We start from the raw sequence: 17,660 nt of genomic DNA, 5'->3' as shown, positions 1-17,660 counted from the left end.
GTGTTTACAATCCCTGAGCTAGACACAAAGGTTCTCCACCTCCCCACTAGATTAGCTAGATACAGAGTGTCAACACAAAGGTTCTCCAAGTCCCCACCAGAGTAGATGCAGAGTGCCCATTGGTGCATTCACAAACCCTGAGCTAGACACAGGGTGCTGGCTGGTGTGTTTACAAACCTTGAGCTAGATACAGAGTGCTGATTGGTGTATTTACAATCTCTTAGCTAGACATAAAGGTTCTCCAAGTCCCCACCAGTCAGGAGCCCAGCTGGCTTCACCCAGTGGATCCAGCACTGGGGTCACAGGTGGAGCTGCCTGCCAGTCCTGCGCCGTGCCACTGCACTCCTCAGCCCTTGGGGTGGTTGATGGGACTGGGCGCAGTGGAGCAGGGGGCGGCGCTCGTCCGGGAGGCTCTGGCCGCACAGGAGCCAATGGAGGGTGGGGGAGGCTCAGGCATGGCGGGCTGCAGGTCCCGAGCCCTGCCCCACTGGGAGGCAGCTAAGGCCTGGCGAGAAATTGAGTGCAGCACTGGTGGGCCGGCACTGGTGGACCGGCACTGCTGGGGGACCCAGCACACCCTCTGCAGCCGCTGGCCCGGGTGCTAAGCCCCTCATTGCCCAGGGCCGGCAGGGCCAACCGGCCACTCCGAGTGCAGGCCCGCCGAGGCCACACCCACCCGGAACTCGTGCTGGCCCGCAAGCACTGCGCGCAGCGCCGGTTCCCGCCCGCGCCTCTCCCTCCGCACCTCCCCGCAAGCTGAGGGAGCCGGCTCTGGCCTTGGCCAGCCCAGGAAGGGGTTCCCACAGTGCAGCAGTGGGCTGAAGGGCCCCTCAAGTGCCACCAAAGTGGGAGCCCAGGCAGAGGAGGCGCCCAGAGCGAGCGAGGGCTGTGAGGGCTGCCAGCATGCTGTCACCTCTCACTTGGAAGGTCGATGGGAAGGGGCAACGTGGAGCAGGGGGCGGCGCTCGTGGGGGAGGCTCTGGCCGTGCAGGAGCCCATGGCTGGTGGGGTTGTGCGGGGGGAAGGCTCAAGTATGGCAGGCTGCAGGTCCCGAGCCCTGCCCCACAGGGAGGCAGCAGCTAAGGCCCAGCGAGAAGTCGAGCACAGCAGCTGCTGGCCCAGGTGCTAAGCCTCTCACTGCCCGGGGCCAGCAGGGCAGGCCTGCTGGTCCGAGCGCGGGGCCTGCCGAGCCCACGCCCACCCGGAACTCTCGCTGGCCCACAAGCCCCGCGCACAGCCCCGGTTCCTGCCCACGCCTCTCCCTCCACACCTCTCCCTCCACACCTCCCCGCAAGCTGAGGGAGCCGGCTCCGGCCTCAGCCAGCCCAGGCAGGGGCTCCCACAGTGCAGCACGGGCTGAAGGGCTCCTCAAGTGCCACCAAAGTGGGAGCCAAGGCAGAGGAGGCGCCAAGAGCGAGCAAGGGCTGCGAGGGCTGCCAGCACGCTGTCACCTCTCACTTACTGTATTTGGTCAGGTGACCAATACCAAAATCAGAAGCTAATACCACTTCCTGTTGACTCTTGTGTGGAGGAGAGACTAGCATATTAACATAGAAGTCTTCTTAGGTCAGATTCTCATGTGCATTAACTTTTTTTTTTTTTTTTGAGACGGAGTCTCACTCTGTTGCCCAGGCTGGAGTGCAGCAGCTTTGTCTTGGCTCACTGCAACCTCTGCCTCCTGGGGTTCAAGCCATTCTCTTGCCTCAATCTCCGGAGTAGCCAGGACTACAGATGTGTGCCACCACACCTGGTTGATTTTTGTATTTTAGTACAGATGGGGTTTCACCATGTTGGCCAGGCTGGTCTTGAACTCCTTACCTCAAGTGATCTGCCTGCCTCGGCCTTCCAAAGTGCCGAGATTACAGGTGTGAGCCACTGTGCCTGGCCCTTTATTTATTTATTTATTTTTAAGACAGGGTCTCACTCCTGTCACTCGGGCAGTGGCAACATCATGGCTCACTGCAGCCTTGACTTCTTGGGCTCAGGTAATCCTCCCACCTTAGGCTCCTGAGCACTGGGACTACAGGTCAGTGCCACCACACCATTTAGGTAACAGTCCTCTCTCCAGCCACCCACCTTTGCTGAGCCACAGAGGCCTGGATTCTTCAAAACACGGGATTTTTCTTTTTTTGACACAGGGTCTTCCTCTGTCACCCAGGCTAAGTGCAGTGGTGCAATCTCGGCTCACTGCAGCTTCCACCTTCTGGGTTCAGGTTATCCTCCCACCTCAGCCTCCAGAGTAGCTGGGACTACAGGCATGTACCACCATACCTAATTTTAAAACGTTTACTAAAGATGGGTTTTGCCATATTGCCCAGGCTAGCCTCTTACTCTTGGGCTGAAGTCATCCACCCACTGCGGCCTCCCAAAATGCTAGGATTATAGGCGTGAGCCTCTGCACCCAACCTGGTTCACTAACTCTTTTTTTTTTTTTTTTTTTTTTTTTTTACAGATGGAGTTTTGCTCTGTCACGCAGGCCAGAGTGCAGTGGTGTGATCTCGGCTTACTGCAGCCTCTGCCCTGTGGGTTCAAGTGATTCTCCTGCCTCAGCCTCCCAAGTAGCTGGGACTACAGGCGTGCACCACCATGCTTGACTAAGTTTTGCATTTTTTAAGTAGAGATGGAGTTTCACTATATGTTCACAAGGCTGGTCTCAAACTCATGACCTCAGGTGATTTGCCCGCCTCGGCCTCCCAAGGTGCTGGGATTACAGGCATGAGCCACTGCACCCAGTCTGTTCATTAACTCTTGAAAGTCACGTTTTTGCTAGAGTCTTAGTCCTTCCTTAGTATGTGAAAGAAAAGGGCTTCTAAGAAGTGGCTAAAGAAGACACAGTTCAATGGGGACTAGGGGTGTGACAACGACTTGACTGGACTAGAGTCCAGTTGTGTTAAGTAGCAACCCACTGAACTCCTTTGATACCACACTTACTGGAGAGCAAGATACTCCAAGCCAGTGGTTCCCAAACTTCAGCATCACAATCCCCATGGAGGGCTTGTTAGTTACAACATAGATTTCTGGCTAGAATTTCTAACTCCGTAGGTCTGATCTGGGGCCCAAGAATCTGCATTTCTAACAATTCCAGGTGATACGGATGCTGCTGCTCTGGGGACCACCCTTGGACCACATTTAGGATCATCTCTGCTTCAAGCAGCTATCCTGTCTTCAAAGGGCCCGGCTACTGAAATGTCACAAGGGATTGCATTTGGGGTAGTCTTGGCTGTGGTGAGCCTGCAGGTGGGGGGGAAACTTGACACAGAATGGAACTCCTCAGATGCTCCAGGAGAGAGGTGGGCTTCAAAAGCAGCCAGCAGGCCAGGTCTCAGAGAAGTGCTGTGGCCATGGCAGGAGGTATCGGCAGTCACGGTCACACTTCTTTAGGGAAATATAAAACAAAGCTTCACAGCATCACCACTAGACAGCCCAGGTGGGTATGAGAGTGGGTGTGTGGGGGACATCAGCTGATCCAACAACAGTCATTTTACTTGTGAGGGTACCTAAAATGCCAAAAAGTGAGGCAGCTGGCTCAGGTGATGTATTAACTAATGAGAGAGATAAGCCCAGGACCCAGGTCTCCAGTGCCCGAGCAGGCTACACCATCTCAATAAACCACTGCTTCCTACAGCCTCTCTCTTCAAAAATGTGTTAGATAAGCTTCTTTGCAACACACTCTGTCACTCCCTTCCCTCCTACAGCCATATCCATTTAGAATCCAATACAAAAATAAATAACCTTTAGGCTTGGGCATCCTGCAGCCCCTAAAAAGTACAAACTTTCACTTTTAAGGTCATTCATAGGTGAGGTCTGGAGGAGTGAGGAGTCTGCCCCACAGCTACAACGCTGACATACTCACAACCATGCTGCTGGGATCTGTTTGTATACAATCCCGCTACAATGCTGACATACTCACAACCACACTGCTGGGAACTGTTTGTATACACTCCCACCCTGTTCCTAGGGCCAAAGAAACCACACATGTACTACACAATGTTGTTCTAGAATACTAGAGTCTAACATTCTAGAGTTTTGTAACACAGCCTGGAAATAGCCATTTTATCTTTAATGGCAGAGGCTGGCAACTCTTCAGAAAGAGAAACCAGGCTTTCCCGTGTTTTATTTTATTTTATTTTATTTTATTTTACTTTTGAGATGAAGTCTCACTCTGTTGCCCAGGCTAGAGTGCAGTGGCACAATCTTGGCTCACTGCAACCTCTGCCTCCTGGGTTTAAGCCATTCTCCTACTTCAGCCTTTCGAGTAGCTGGGATTACAAGCACCTGCCACCATGCCTGGCTAAATTATTATTATTTTTTTTGTATTTTTAGTAGAGACGGAGTTTCACCATGTTGGCCAGGCTGGTCTTGAACTCCTGATCTCAAGTGATCTGCCTGACTTGGCTTCCCAAAGTGTTGGGATTATAGGCGTGAGCCACCTCACCCAGCCCCCCATGTTTTAGAAAGCAGAGAAAGACAGACAATATAAGCAGACTAACTTTACATAGTGCCATCATGCATTCACATAGCTCCTCCCAGTTCATAAAATGCTTCTAGTTTGCCTCTTAGCAAACCTGTGAGGTCTGAGTGGGAACAATACTTTCAACATCCAAACTTCCAGTGGCTGCTGGGAGCCAGGTCCTGTGACAAACACTTCATTTGACCCTCACAGTACACTTGGAAGGTAGTTATGATTTGTACAGACAAGAAAAATAGAAGCTCAGAGAAATGACATCTCTTCCCGAGATCCTATAGCTTGGTAACACAGTGATGACGGTGGTGGGGCCAAGTGTTATTTTTTGATAATTTCAGGCGATTTTGCAAAGCCAAGTGATTTGCAGCTTGTCTCTGAAAATCTGCCTTTCTTTAGGAAGCACAGCTGGTTGCAAAGCAGATTTCACAGCAGGTTGAGACGAGTCAGGCAGAGCAACCAAATGTTACTTAAAGGTCTTAGTGAATATGTCCAGATTCCAGAGACCACTGAACCTAATGAAGTCCTTTTTTTTGAGACAGGGTCTCGCTCTGTTGCCCAGGCTGGAGTACAGTGGCACCATCTTGGCTCACTGCAACCTCTGCTTCCTGGGTTCAAGCAATTCTCCTGCCTCAGCCTCTCGAGTAGCTGGGATTACAGGCACCTGCCATCACACCCAGCTCATTTTGTTTTGTTGTTGTATTTTTAGTAGAGACAGGGTTTCACCACGTTGGCCAGGCTGGTCTTGAACTCCTGACCTCAAGTGATCCACACGCCTCGGCCTCCCAAAGTGCTGGGATTACAGATGTGAGCCACCATGCCCGGCCCCAGATTTCTCCTTTTAATATAACCTCTGACTTCAGAATCTAGAAGATTCATCTTAAACCTCTAGATCTTTTGTTTTAGAATATTTCATTGGATTAAGATGATGGAACAGTCACAAAATAATGCTTACCATAAGCATTTTTGGTGAGGGCAAAGAAGAAATGTGAGGACCAGAGAGAAAAGGGAAAGCTCATGATGTCTGCAGTAGCTGGGACATGTGAAGCACGCGAAACACTTATTTAGGAAGGATCTTAGGCTGTTTTGACCTCTACGTCAAGCCTTTTCAAGTCAAACAACATGACTCAACAGGCAAGAGAAGCAAAGACCTAGAGCTATGGGCTGGATCTATTCTTGTTAACTTCACAATGATGGATCACAAAGAAAGAGGGGAGATGTCCCTTCCTAGAGTTAGCTGAATAGCAGGGCAGAGGTTGTGATGGCATGCAGTGGGCAAAAACAGAGCTATGTTGCACTGACCTTTAGCTTCCCACATGGCAGAGTTGACTCTGAAGTTTATCTGTGTACTGAGATATGAGAAGGAAGGAGCAAAGTCCCTTAACTCATAACCAGGGTGTCATAATCAGCCACGGAAATTCATGTTCGCCCTTTCCCTGGTTATCTGATATTTCAAAAGGCTAATGACACTCAAAGTACAACTTACAGGGCAGTGATTCAAGTTTTTCATGCCAGATCCTCTCTGAAGGCCTTCATGATGGCGAACATCACTGAGCTGCTACCGCGTGGTGGCAACACTACATTTAAGTACTATCTCATTTAATCACACAGCAGCCCTATGGAAGTTTTTATTGCTATTTAGAAGGAGAGGAAAATCTAAGAGAGGCCAAGTAACACAGTTAAGAGAAAGAGTTGCTGCCATCGCTGAGCTGTGGGGTCAGCTTCTTCCTCATGCCCCGTGAAGTTCCCATGGTGCAGGCTTCACTACAGGGCCCGGAATGGAGCTGTGAGCCCTTGCTGCATAGCAGACGGCTAAGAAGAAAGAGCTAGGGGGTAGCCTAATTAAACCTCCAAGGTACACAGCTAACAGTTGGCTGAGTCTCAGAGTCAGATTTTGAGCTCAGGTGGTCTTGAGTCTAGAGCCCAAGCACATATCTGTGACTGCGTACCATCTGTTCCAAGACCCCCTAGCAAACTGGTGTGTTTATATATGCGTTTCTTTTCAGAATTTTTACTGGTCTCTCAAAGAAAACTAAGACCCATTGCCCTACAGGAAGCCAGACCCAATACCAGACATGTGGACCAGAGGCCAAGGGTAGAGGAACAGCTACCTTCCCCCTCGAGAAGGGGTCCGTAGCAGCCTGGACATCCTGCCTGCTGCAGAGTCCATTACCAACTCAGAGCCTTGCTTCACTCCACTGGAGGGGCCAATGCTCCACGGGTCCCAGCTGTGCGACCCCCTAGCTCTTTCTTCTTAGCTGTCTGCTACGCGGCAAGGGCTCACAGCTCCATTCTGGGCCCTGTAGTGAACCCTGCACCATGGGAACTTCACAGGGCCTGAGGAAGAAGCTGACCCCACAGCTCAGCGATGGCAGCAACTCTTTCTCTTAACTGTAGCTGCTGATAGCAATTGCTTGGGCATGCATGCTCTTGAGAACGTGCTTACTCTTTGTGGGAAGAAAGCGTTACCCAAGTGTGAGCACTTGGCTGACAAGAATGGTGTTTGCCCAGATTACAATAAAAAGCTCCCCCAACCCCAGGCACCCCTCCCCTTTCTTGAACCACACACACAAAGCAAATTGCCTTTCAGCCTTAGATTTGAGCTTTCCAATGGGTGGGGCATGACACATGACACATGACACATGGAAGGGCCAGTAGACACTGATCCCCCTCATCCCTCAGGATGTGCTCATGAACAGCTCCATCTCAGCCTTTTTTTTTTTTTTTTAATCCCCCTGAGGTGGGTCTTGCCCTGTTGCCCAGGCAGGAGTGCAGTGGTGTGATCTCAGCTCACTGCAGGCTCCGCCTTCCAGGTCCAAGCGATTCTCCCACCTGAGCCTCCCAAGTAGCTGGGATTACAGGTACCTGCCACCACACCGGGCTAATTTTTGTATTTTTAGTATGGAAGGGGTTTTGCCATGTTGGCCAGGCCAGTCTCAAACTCCTGACCAGGTGATCTGCCCGCCTCTGCTTCCCAAAGTGCTGGGATTATGGGCATGAGACACTGTGCCCGGCCCCATCTCAGGCTTTAAGTATGCTGAATAAATATTATTCTCAGTGTCATGATGTAGGCAGCTTGTTCCTTTATCAGCAAGAGCTTCCAAAGAGCATTAAAGAATCAGATGGACAGAACTGAGGCCACTGAGAGAGGTGTCAAGTTGAAATTCCCAGAATCTTCAACACCCCATAGGAAACATCGCTATCTCCCAGGGGATTAAAAGGGTGGCTCAGAGTGAAAATTTACTGTTCAATACTGTAACCACTAACTACACATGGCTACTGAGCAGTTGAAATGAGGCAAGTCTAAATTGAGAGGTGTTTAACTATAAAACACACACCAAATTTTCCAGATGTGGTATAAAGAAAATAACATAAAATCTCAATGTTTAAAATACTGATTATGTGTTGAAATTATAATATTTAGGATACTCTTGATAAGTAATCTTAACTGCTCTTTTTACTTTTTTAAATGTGTCTGCTAGAAAATTTTAAATAATATATGTTGCTCGTGTTATTTTTTTGGACAGTGCTGATTTAGAAACTAAAGGCCCTGGCCAGGCATGGTGACTCACGCCAGTAATCACGGCATTTTGGGAGGCCAAGGTGGGCGGGTCACTTGAGGTCGGGAGTTTGAGACCAGCCTGGCCTGAGGCATGAGAATAGCTTGTACCTGGAAGGCGGAGGTTGCAGTGAGCCAAGATCACGCCACTGCACGCCAGCCTGGGTGACAGAGTAAGACTCAGTCTAAAAAAAAAAAAAGACAAAGAAACTAAAGGCCCTTTGACTTAATGCCTACAGAATATAAGCAAAAGGTAGTATTGCCCAGTGGCAGCAACGAACATGTTGTAATTGTTCTGGGAGAACTTTTTTCCCCCTAAAAACCAGCCAGAGCTTCATCACCCCATGTAATGCTTGAAAACTATGTATATGCCTGTATATATTAGCAATTATAAATCCAGGCATCTTCAGAAACCTGTCCCAGCAACATCTTTTACCTGTTCCTCTGGTTTCTGCAGCAGCAGCAATTTGTTCCTTAGGGTCAACACAGAATCCATCCAACAGACTTTATGATCTTTTGCCTGGAGCAATAAACCTTTATTATAAAACTGCTACCACTTACTGGCTATTGTTACATGCCAGGCACTATGCTGTGTATTTTACATTTACTACTTCATTTAATCTTTGCAAAAGGTTGTCAGAGTAATTACAAACGAGGAAATTGGGTTCAGATAATACATAACTTGTCCATGCCAGCTTTTCTCATTCCAAAACCTGTGCTCACAGCCATTCTGTGACACTGCCTTCTACAGGAAGGTGGTGGGAGAAGCCGGGGTTCCTGTGCCATAGATAGGAATACCAGTACTCTGGGGGGATGTCAGCACCTCCCTCCTTTTCAAGCCTTTAAGGATATAATCCTCTGCCTTGCAAGCTTTCTTTCCCTGGGCTCACAGCCTGGGGACAGACACACCACGTGCTTGGCTCAAGAGCCTTTACCAGGAGCAGAGAGGAAATGCCAGGAAGTGGGAGGGCTCCTGGTTTCTCCAGACAAGAAACTGGAGAGGGCGGAGGAGTCAGGGACATCCTGTCTCACTTTAGATGGATGGCTATCCACCAGAAAGAAGCTGCCATGTGCCAAGCCCAGTGCCACACAGGTTGCCAACTTGCACAGATGGAGAAACATTCTGTGGGTCAAGAGTGTGTCATCACCAGAGAAAGATGGATTAGTACATATTTTTTCTTTTTTTTTTTTTTTGAGGAGTCTTGCTCTGTTGCCCAGGCTGGAGTGCAGTGGCATGATCTCTGCTCACTGCAACCTCTGCTTCCCGGTTTCAAGTGATTCTCCTGCCTCAGCCTCCTGAGTAGCTGGGATTACAGGCATCTGCCACTATGCCTGGCTAATTTTTGTGTTTTTAGTAGAGATGTGGTTTCACCATGTTGACCAAGCTGGATTCGAACTCCTGACCTCAGGTGATCTGCCTGCGTCAGCTTCCCAAAGTGCTGGGATTACAGGCGTGAGCCACCGCTCCCGGCCAGGACACATTCTTTATTTGCTCAGTGTTTGGGACACTATGACAGCAAAAGTGTCTTGGCAAACCTAAAATTTTATGGAAAGTGGCTTTGGAATTAATGGCATCACTGTTAGTCATTCCGTATCTTTGAATACTGAGTACCTGGAACAGGTGGTTGCTTCTCCTTCTCACAACCTCTGAAAGTTTTTGCTCTTCATGCCAAGGCATAATGGGGGCAGGAGGAGGAGCAGAGACTACGAAATAGTAGGAACAGAGACTGTGAAATAAATATTCAGAAATCTGGCATTAGGCCAGACTAGCCTGCTACCCCCGAGATTATAGTGATATCTGGGAGAACACTTGGTGGTTTAAAGTATTGCTTAAAGCCTCAAATTTGTTCAGGTGTCAAAGACTCATTCCTTTAGGACACAGGTATGAGAAAGTCTGTTTCAGCCACACAGGATAAATAGCAGACGACTGAAGCACAGAGGAGACAGGCAGGGCTTCCAGGAGGGAGGAATTTTCTTCTCTTGGCACAAACGTTTTCAGAAACAAGACCAGAGCGTTCTTGTCAGTCAGCCAAGGCCACACCTCATCCTCAGCTTTGTAGGAGTCGTGGGTGCCTATGAGCATGATTACTGACAGGATTTGCATCCTGGGGATTTTGTTTTGTTGCAGCCCTAAGAGCCACGATCTTCCATTTTGATCTTAACTCTGCTTTCCTCTGGCTCCTCAAACTTTTGCTTAGTAGAAGCTGCATCTTCAGAACCGGCACCACAGCTGTTTGTAAGAGCTGAGAACACAAGGGGAAGTTTGCAGTTCACACCCTGATAGGTCACAGCCATGTTTACTTGTTCTTATTTCTAGAATAGTGAGTACGCGGTGTGCTCTACCTTTAGGAATGTCCCCGTTAGGAACTTGTAAGCCCGAACTGAAGAGAAACTTGCTGTCATCACCCAGCAGGGCCCCCAGGAATACTGTCTTCCATTTGTTAGGAATCCACCAGAGGCCTAGTATCTTAGGGCAGGAGGCTGGTAAGGTCAGAGCTCTCTGCCCTCTGCCTTTTTCCCATTTCACAGATAAGGAAACTGAGGCTCAGGTAGTCTTACGGACTTGCTGAAGCCTTTTCCAGGAATGCACCAGTAGGTGCTCCCTTTGCCTCTCCCCCAGCGTGATCACAGGCTCACCGCATTGCATTCCACTTAGGCCAAGCACCTTTTTCTGCCTCTCACCTTTTCCCTGGGGGAGAAGTAGAGCCCAAACATGCCAAACCTTTACTTTTCACCTAAACTTGATCAGGCCACTGATTTAGAAATTGAAGGGAGGCAGGCAGAAAGGGGGAGCTGGAGGAAGGGCAGCTAGAAAGTTTGCTAGAGGTTTTCCTAAAACCCACCATCCTGGATACAGCTCATCTTATCTGACCTAGGACGCCGAACAGCTGGCCTTGCATCTAGTTTATAGACTAGGCTGGTCACTATTGAGGAAGCCACAAATCAGGCAGAAAGAACCCTCCCTCGGTAATAGTCTCTTCAGGAAGCAGAGATGGGACAAAGTAGCAAGGAATTAAAGAGTTACCCCAGGCAGAGGGGGCTGCACTTTGAACCTCTGCTGGCCACGCACAGACAACTTCTGTTCCAAATCACCACCCGATGAAATAGCATGGCCTCTCCTAATCATATGGGTAACTTCTAGTCCTAAGAATCCCCTAGAAGGAAGGAGGGCTGGGGAGCAAAATAGAGGACAGTGTGCCCCCTCCAGCAGCCACAGTCCTTACAACACCCAGCGCCCCCCAACCTGGTTTTAACCTCAGGCTTTCCATTCCAGCCAATCAAAGGCATCACACAAATTGGGCTAGTAACTATGGCAATGATTTTCCAGCTCATAATGGCCATTACCTGGACCACTGCATCTCTGTCTCTGAGGGCAATGGAGAAATGGAAGGGGCTGAGCTCAGCAGAGAATAATTAGGGCCTACAGAGGTAAGCCAGGTGTCTGTAAGTGTGGGGTGCTCCTGAACTGAGGGATTAAGGCAGTATGAATTTTACCTTCTGTGTTGATCCTTCAGAAGTACAATTCTGTAGGGTTTATTTTTAATTAAAATATTCACTTTTCTTTCTTATTGCAGACATTAAGACAAAAAATGAAAATTAATATAAAGAAAGCAAGGACAAACCACCCATAATTCCTATCACACAGAGCGAGCCACTTTTAGTGGTTTGTTGTATGTAATCTTTCCTTTTGAAAAAAAAAAAACAAAATGGAATACTAATATATATTGTTGTATGATGTGCTTCATGAGTTAGCAATACACTGCGGCTATCTTTCTAAGAGAATATATCTATATTTATATATAGATATATAGATACATATCTATTTATATAGATATGTATCTATAGAGATATATAAATAGATACATATTTATATATATAGATACATATTTATAAATAGATACATATTTATATATAGATACATATTTATATATATAAATAGATACATATTTATATATGTTTGCAGTTCACACCCTGACAGGTCACAGACATGTTTACTTGCTCTTATTTCTGGAATAGTGAGTACACAGTGTGCTCTACCTTCAGGAATGTTCCCATTAGGAACCTGTAAGCCCGAACTGAAGAGAAGTTTGCTGTCATCACTCAGCAGGGCCCCCAGGAATATATATATATATAGAAATATATATATAAAATAATAATATATATAGAAGTATACATAATATATAAATATATATATTTCTACATATATAAAATATTATTTTTAGTGATTGCATGCCACTCACTCATATGAATTCACTATGTGTTATTTATCCTGGTCTCTCTGTTGGACAATGAAGCTTGTGTCTAAATTTTGACTGTTAGAAATAACACTCTGTTTAAATCTGATCATATGATTTTATTTATTTGTAACAAATCCCCCAAATTAGAGTTTTGAGTCCAATACGCACACATTCTTAAAGTTTGGTGCATATTGAAGAACTGCTGTTAATGAACATTCCTACCAGCCAGTGTATGTCTGTTTCTTAAACTCACAAGAACACTGAACATCATCAGTATTTTCTTCTGGTTTTGACCATGCTCACTTGTAAGCATTTAAGAATACAAAATACTTATACTTGTTATGATTAATATTAATTTGCTTGTCTAGAGGCCTAATACTGTGCTGAATGTTAGGATCCAAAAAAGACACACACAGTCACCTGGCTCAAAGATTCTCAGGACAAAGACAATGTGTAAACACAAAGAATCAGAAATGACCCAGTGTGGGAATACAAATCAAAGAAAGTATACATATGGAAGGTGGGGGAGGGAACAAAAAATGCATAGATAACATATTGTTTCCAGTGTTCTAATTTTGAGATCATGACATGTGCAATGACACATCTATTAACAGAATTCCTTTATTGATTCCTAATAAATGTGAGGCGCCATTCTAAGTAATTATGCAATCTCACAGTATCTTTATAACATCCTTCCAGGAGGGGTGTTACTCTGCTCATTTTGACTTTCAGGAAACTGAGGCACAGATTTAACTGACTTGTCCAACATCACGTAAGCATCTGAGCCAAAAATGATTCATGGGATTTTGCTTATGGTTCCAGTGAGTTTTTGGACTCAGATGATTTTGCAAATTGACTCCAAGCTGTCCTAGCAGAGGAGACAGAGAAACTGCAGGTCAGTGAAGAAGCAGTTATGATGAATTTGGTTTGCAGAAAAGCAAATCCCCTAATCCATGGGTTTAGAAATGGCCCTCTGAGATAGCCAAAGCTAAGGCTCCTTAATTCCATCCTGGGGGCTTGCTACTCAAGGAAGATAAGTAGAGAATAGCTATTGGCTATTCTTTCCCTCTTCTCACTTCAGACTGCCAGGGGTTCTCATACTTTAGTGTACTTAGGGATATATGAGGACCTGTTAAACATGGATTCCCAGAGCAACCTCAAAACATTCTGGTTCAGAGGGTCTGGAGTGAAGTCCTGGAATCTTCATTTCTAACCATCAGGAGAGACTGATGTAGGTGGTCCTTAGATCAAGCCTTGAGACTCATAGCGAGTCGACTGTGCTCACATAATACTGAGATGAACGTGAGATGCCAGCACCTTCCCTGCCAGAGTAATCAGAAAGCAAGCCCACAGTAGGTAGGAATTCAACCCTTTATATTCATGTGGATTTTCCTGGCTGATAGCTGGGCCATCTTACTTGGCAGTAGCAATGGCTTCTCAAGGATCCTGTCATCCCTGTGATATTTCAGACAATTGAGAGCTGCCCCCAGCTCCTTGCCCTGACCTGTGTAGAAGGAGGGTTAGTATTTCATGCATCAATAACCAATCTCAAGCGCCCGAAAGGCCTGGGTGAGGGATACAGACTGTGTCAACCTTTCAGTAAACCTTATAGCCATAAGCTTACTTATTTCATAAAAATTTCCTAGACGATGGAATCAGGAAGTGATAATTATTATCACTATTACTGGCATCATCATCATCATCAACACCATTGTCAAATCTAACACTGATGGACTGGCTCTCTTTGCCCAGGTATTTTGCCAAGGGCTAGTCTTGTATGATCTCTTTTAATCTTTACCATATCACTTTGCGGAAGACCTCATTACAGTTTTATCCCTGTTTTACAGAGCAGGAGATTAAGGCATAGAAAGGGGAAGTAATATGTTCTAGGTCACTCAACTAATGTGTGATGGAGTCAGAATTCAAGCCCGGGCCATCTGACTCCATTTAAGTCATTTCTGTGGTTCTTATTTTACCAGTGGAGAGGGACAGAGGGGTCATGTGACTTGCCCAGGAATGTGAAGTTTGTCAGGGATGTCACTGGAGCAATCACCAGGGCCCTGCTGCCTAGCTGCCTTGGCCTCCTTCTGCAAGGCTGCTGCTTCTAGATGGTATTAAGACAGACTCTGAAAAGGGAAAGTTTCGGTTAATTAATGGCACTGAATAGAAAGCAAGCTGTGATCCTCAGGGAACTCTACACTGTCATGTAAGTTCCTGGCGTGAGTAATCAGGAGGCTGAGCCTCTCACAGTTCTGCAGTGACACAGGTGTTACATGCCATCCATGGCTCTCAAACCATGTCTTGAGGCCCCATTTGAGTCTGGGGTCTGTTCAGGGATTGAATGTCATGCTGACCGCCCAACACTAGTTCTGATGCTCTTTGCCAGTGTGCTGGTGACTTGCCTTGAGCCTGCTAAACTCACTGTAGGCTTCCAGACCCCCTGGAATATCTCCCATCCATTCAGCATGCAAAGGCTGGGTGCAGGCCTCCAGATTGCCATGGACAAGGTAAACTCAGAGCTAGTGGACCTTGAAAATTTCAGCTGGGAGTTCACTTACACCAACTCAGCCTGCAGCACCAAGGAGTCTCTTGCTATTTTCAATAACCAGGTCCAGAAAGAACAGATTTCTGCCTTGTTTGGACCAGCATGCCCAGAAGCAGCTGAGGTAGAGTATATACAGCCTCTGGAAACTTTAAGTTTCCATTGGAAGGGGTGGCCTTCAAGATGATGGTACAGATTTGAGTAATCTCCTGACAAGGATCACATTATTATAACAATAACCATGTAGATCTTGAATATCATTTTTGAGATGCAATTAGTCTATGTAATTAGAAGAGTTAACATTCTCTTTAAAGAAAGCCTTTCTTTCTTTCTTTCTTTCTTTTTAATGCTCTGTTGTCCAGGCTGGAGTGCAGTGGCATGATCTTGGCTCACTGCAGCCGCTGCCTCCCAAGTTTAAGCGATTCTCCCACCTCAGCCTCCTGAGTAGCTGGGATTACAGGAGTGCCCCACTACGCTCGGCTAATTTTTGTATTTTTAATAGAGACAGGGTTTCATCATGTTGTCCAGGCTGCTCTCAAACTCCTGACCTCAGGTGATCCACTGGTCTCGGCCTCCTGAAGTGCTGGGATTACAGGCGTGAGCCACCACATCTGGCCAGAAAGCCTTTCAAATCAATAATTGTTTATTCACCTACCCTCTTCCTCCTCTTGTTGATTGTCTGAACTTGATGCTATTGTGTATAGACTCTTATAGTTCACTCTCATGTTCCTAAGCTACAAAGCTTAGGAAAATTAAGAAGAAACAAATGCAGCCAGGCGCAGTGGCTCGCGCCTGTAATCCCAACACTTTGGGAGGCCAAGGCGGGTGGATCACGAGGTCAGGAAATCGAGACCATCCTGGCTAACACAGTGAAACCCCATCTCTACTAAAAAAAAATACAAAAAATTAGCTGGGCATGGTGGCGCATGCCTGTAGTCCCAGCTCCTCGGGAGGCTAAGGCAGGAGAATGGTGTGAACCCCGAGGCAGAGCTTGCAGTGAGCCAAGATTGTGCCACTGCACTCCAGCCTGGGCGACAGAGTGAGACTCCATCTGAAGAAGAAGAAGAAGAAGAAAGAAGAAGAAAGAAGAAGAAGAAGAAGAAGAAGAAGAAGAAGAAGAAGAAGAAGAAGAAGAAGAAGAGGAAGAAGAAGAAACAAATGCTTGGTTTTAAATAGAAAACTATCAATTGTTTGAGTAGGATTTTCTTTGGTGTGTATAATAAATTAATCAGTGATAATGCAAGTAAATGAGAAAGAATCAAGTATGGCAGCCTACCTTACCTACAGCAAGAACATGAGGGAAATGAATGACTTGTATTTGTTTGGTTGTTGGGATGAACTTTGTTGGTGTCCTTGGGTATCATGTCACCTGAAAAGTGTTGATGCAAAAGGTGAACAGGAAGGAGCAGCACAGGTCTTACTCTCAACAATGTTGCAGAACTATCATTAGCTGGAGCTGCAGAATTAAGTTTACATTTAAATTTGACACATTCTCTCCTGGAATTCCCCATCTGACACATTTCTATCTGTTCAAGGGCTACTTGTCTGAGAGTTAATATCAAATGTCATGGAGCCTTTCTTTATCCCTTCACCTCTGCCCTCCTTATCCCTAATTCCCCAATCAAAAGTAATTGTTTACTTCTCTAAATGCCTATAAATCTATTATCTACACATCTTAAAGAATATATTTAATTTTAAAGATATTTTTTATATACCTTGGTTCTTGTAATAAACCATGAGCTCCTTCAAGAGCAAGGTCTCCAAAGATTTTTATATGTGATAGGCGCCTAATTAAAATGAATGAAAAATGAATAAGGGAGAAATTAAGAAAGAGAGAATGAGTAGTTATGACTGTGGGCCGTGGAACCATATTACCTAATTTCCAACCCTGCTCCACTATTTGCTAGCTATGTAACTTACATCTCTGTGTCTTCCTGTTTTATCTTAAAGAGGGGGTAATAATACCTAGAAATGTTGTGAAAGTTGAAATGACACATGTAAGCTGCTAGAGTGCTCGGCACATAGTAAGTGCTCAATTGATGCTCGCTTTCATTATCTTTGTTCTCTGAGGCTGACATTGTCATCAACATTACAAAAGCGAGGGCCCAGTATGACCCACAGACTCTCAGAATCTGAGGTTTATGCAGATGTCTTACACTGGGGTTTGCGTGTACGTAAACTCAATTATACAAAGACATCCTTTGGGTTATTTTCAAGGTTATCGGTTTGCTGGCCTCTGAGTGGAACATCCCACGTTTGACTTTGTTGGACAAACCACAAAACTGTGTGACACCTGTGTGAAACTTGTGTCACCCAAGCAGGACATTGGTGATGTGCTCCAGGAAAGTCTCCAGTACCTGGGCTGGAAACACATTGGGATGTTTGGAGGCTACTCTGGGGCTTCCTCCCGGGATAGAGTGGATGAACTGTGGAGGGTTGTAGAGAATGAACTCAAATCCCATTTTACCATCACTGCCAGCATGAGATACACCAACAATAGTCTAGTCCTTCTTCAAGAGCATCTTTGGAGGATATCATCAATTGCCAGGGGTAAGTAGAAAAGTCTTCTGTTGCTTTTATTTGGAGAGAAAAATGGGGCAAGCAGATTTGGAAAAAAAAAAAAAAACCAAAAAACTCTTCACTTTTCTGAGTGTAAAAGCAGATGGAAACAAGGTACAAAATTAATAATATATAAAAGCAATTTCCTTTATTGCTTGACATCACTAACAAAAAATTGTGGTTTTTTTTTTTTTTGGTCTAAAGTAAAACCCCACATGCTACAGTGTTATGATACACAGCGCAAGTTCTAGAAGCATCTTCCAGGTGGGCTGGGTCCTGGACTTCACTATTTGTTTACAG

General features: G+C 46.1%; 1 protein-coding gene across 1 annotated transcript in view; it reads left to right on the top strand.

The window, feature by feature from the left end:
- The first annotated feature begins 931 nt into the window (after positions 1 to 931).
- LOC101146677 (guanylate cyclase 2G-like) overlaps positions 932 to 17,660 on the top strand; it is a 62,320-nt gene continuing 45,591 nt past the window's right edge. Inside the window, 4 exon segments of the mRNA XM_055352038.2 lie at positions 932 to 1,031; positions 14,594 to 14,925; positions 17,019 to 17,052; positions 17,055 to 17,351. Of these exon segments, the coding sequence (XP_055208013.2) occupies positions 932 to 1,031; positions 14,594 to 14,925; positions 17,019 to 17,052; positions 17,055 to 17,351 (763 nt within the window).

The sequence above is a fragment of the Gorilla gorilla genome, chromosome 8 (assembly GCF_029281585.2).
Source record: "Gorilla gorilla gorilla isolate KB3781 chromosome 8, NHGRI_mGorGor1-v2.1_pri, whole genome shotgun sequence".
In the NCBI taxonomy this organism is placed as follows: domain Eukaryota; kingdom Metazoa; phylum Chordata; class Mammalia; order Primates; family Hominidae; genus Gorilla; species Gorilla gorilla.
Note: the sequence above shows the minus strand (reverse complement) of the source record. Positions and strands in the feature narration are given on the sequence as shown.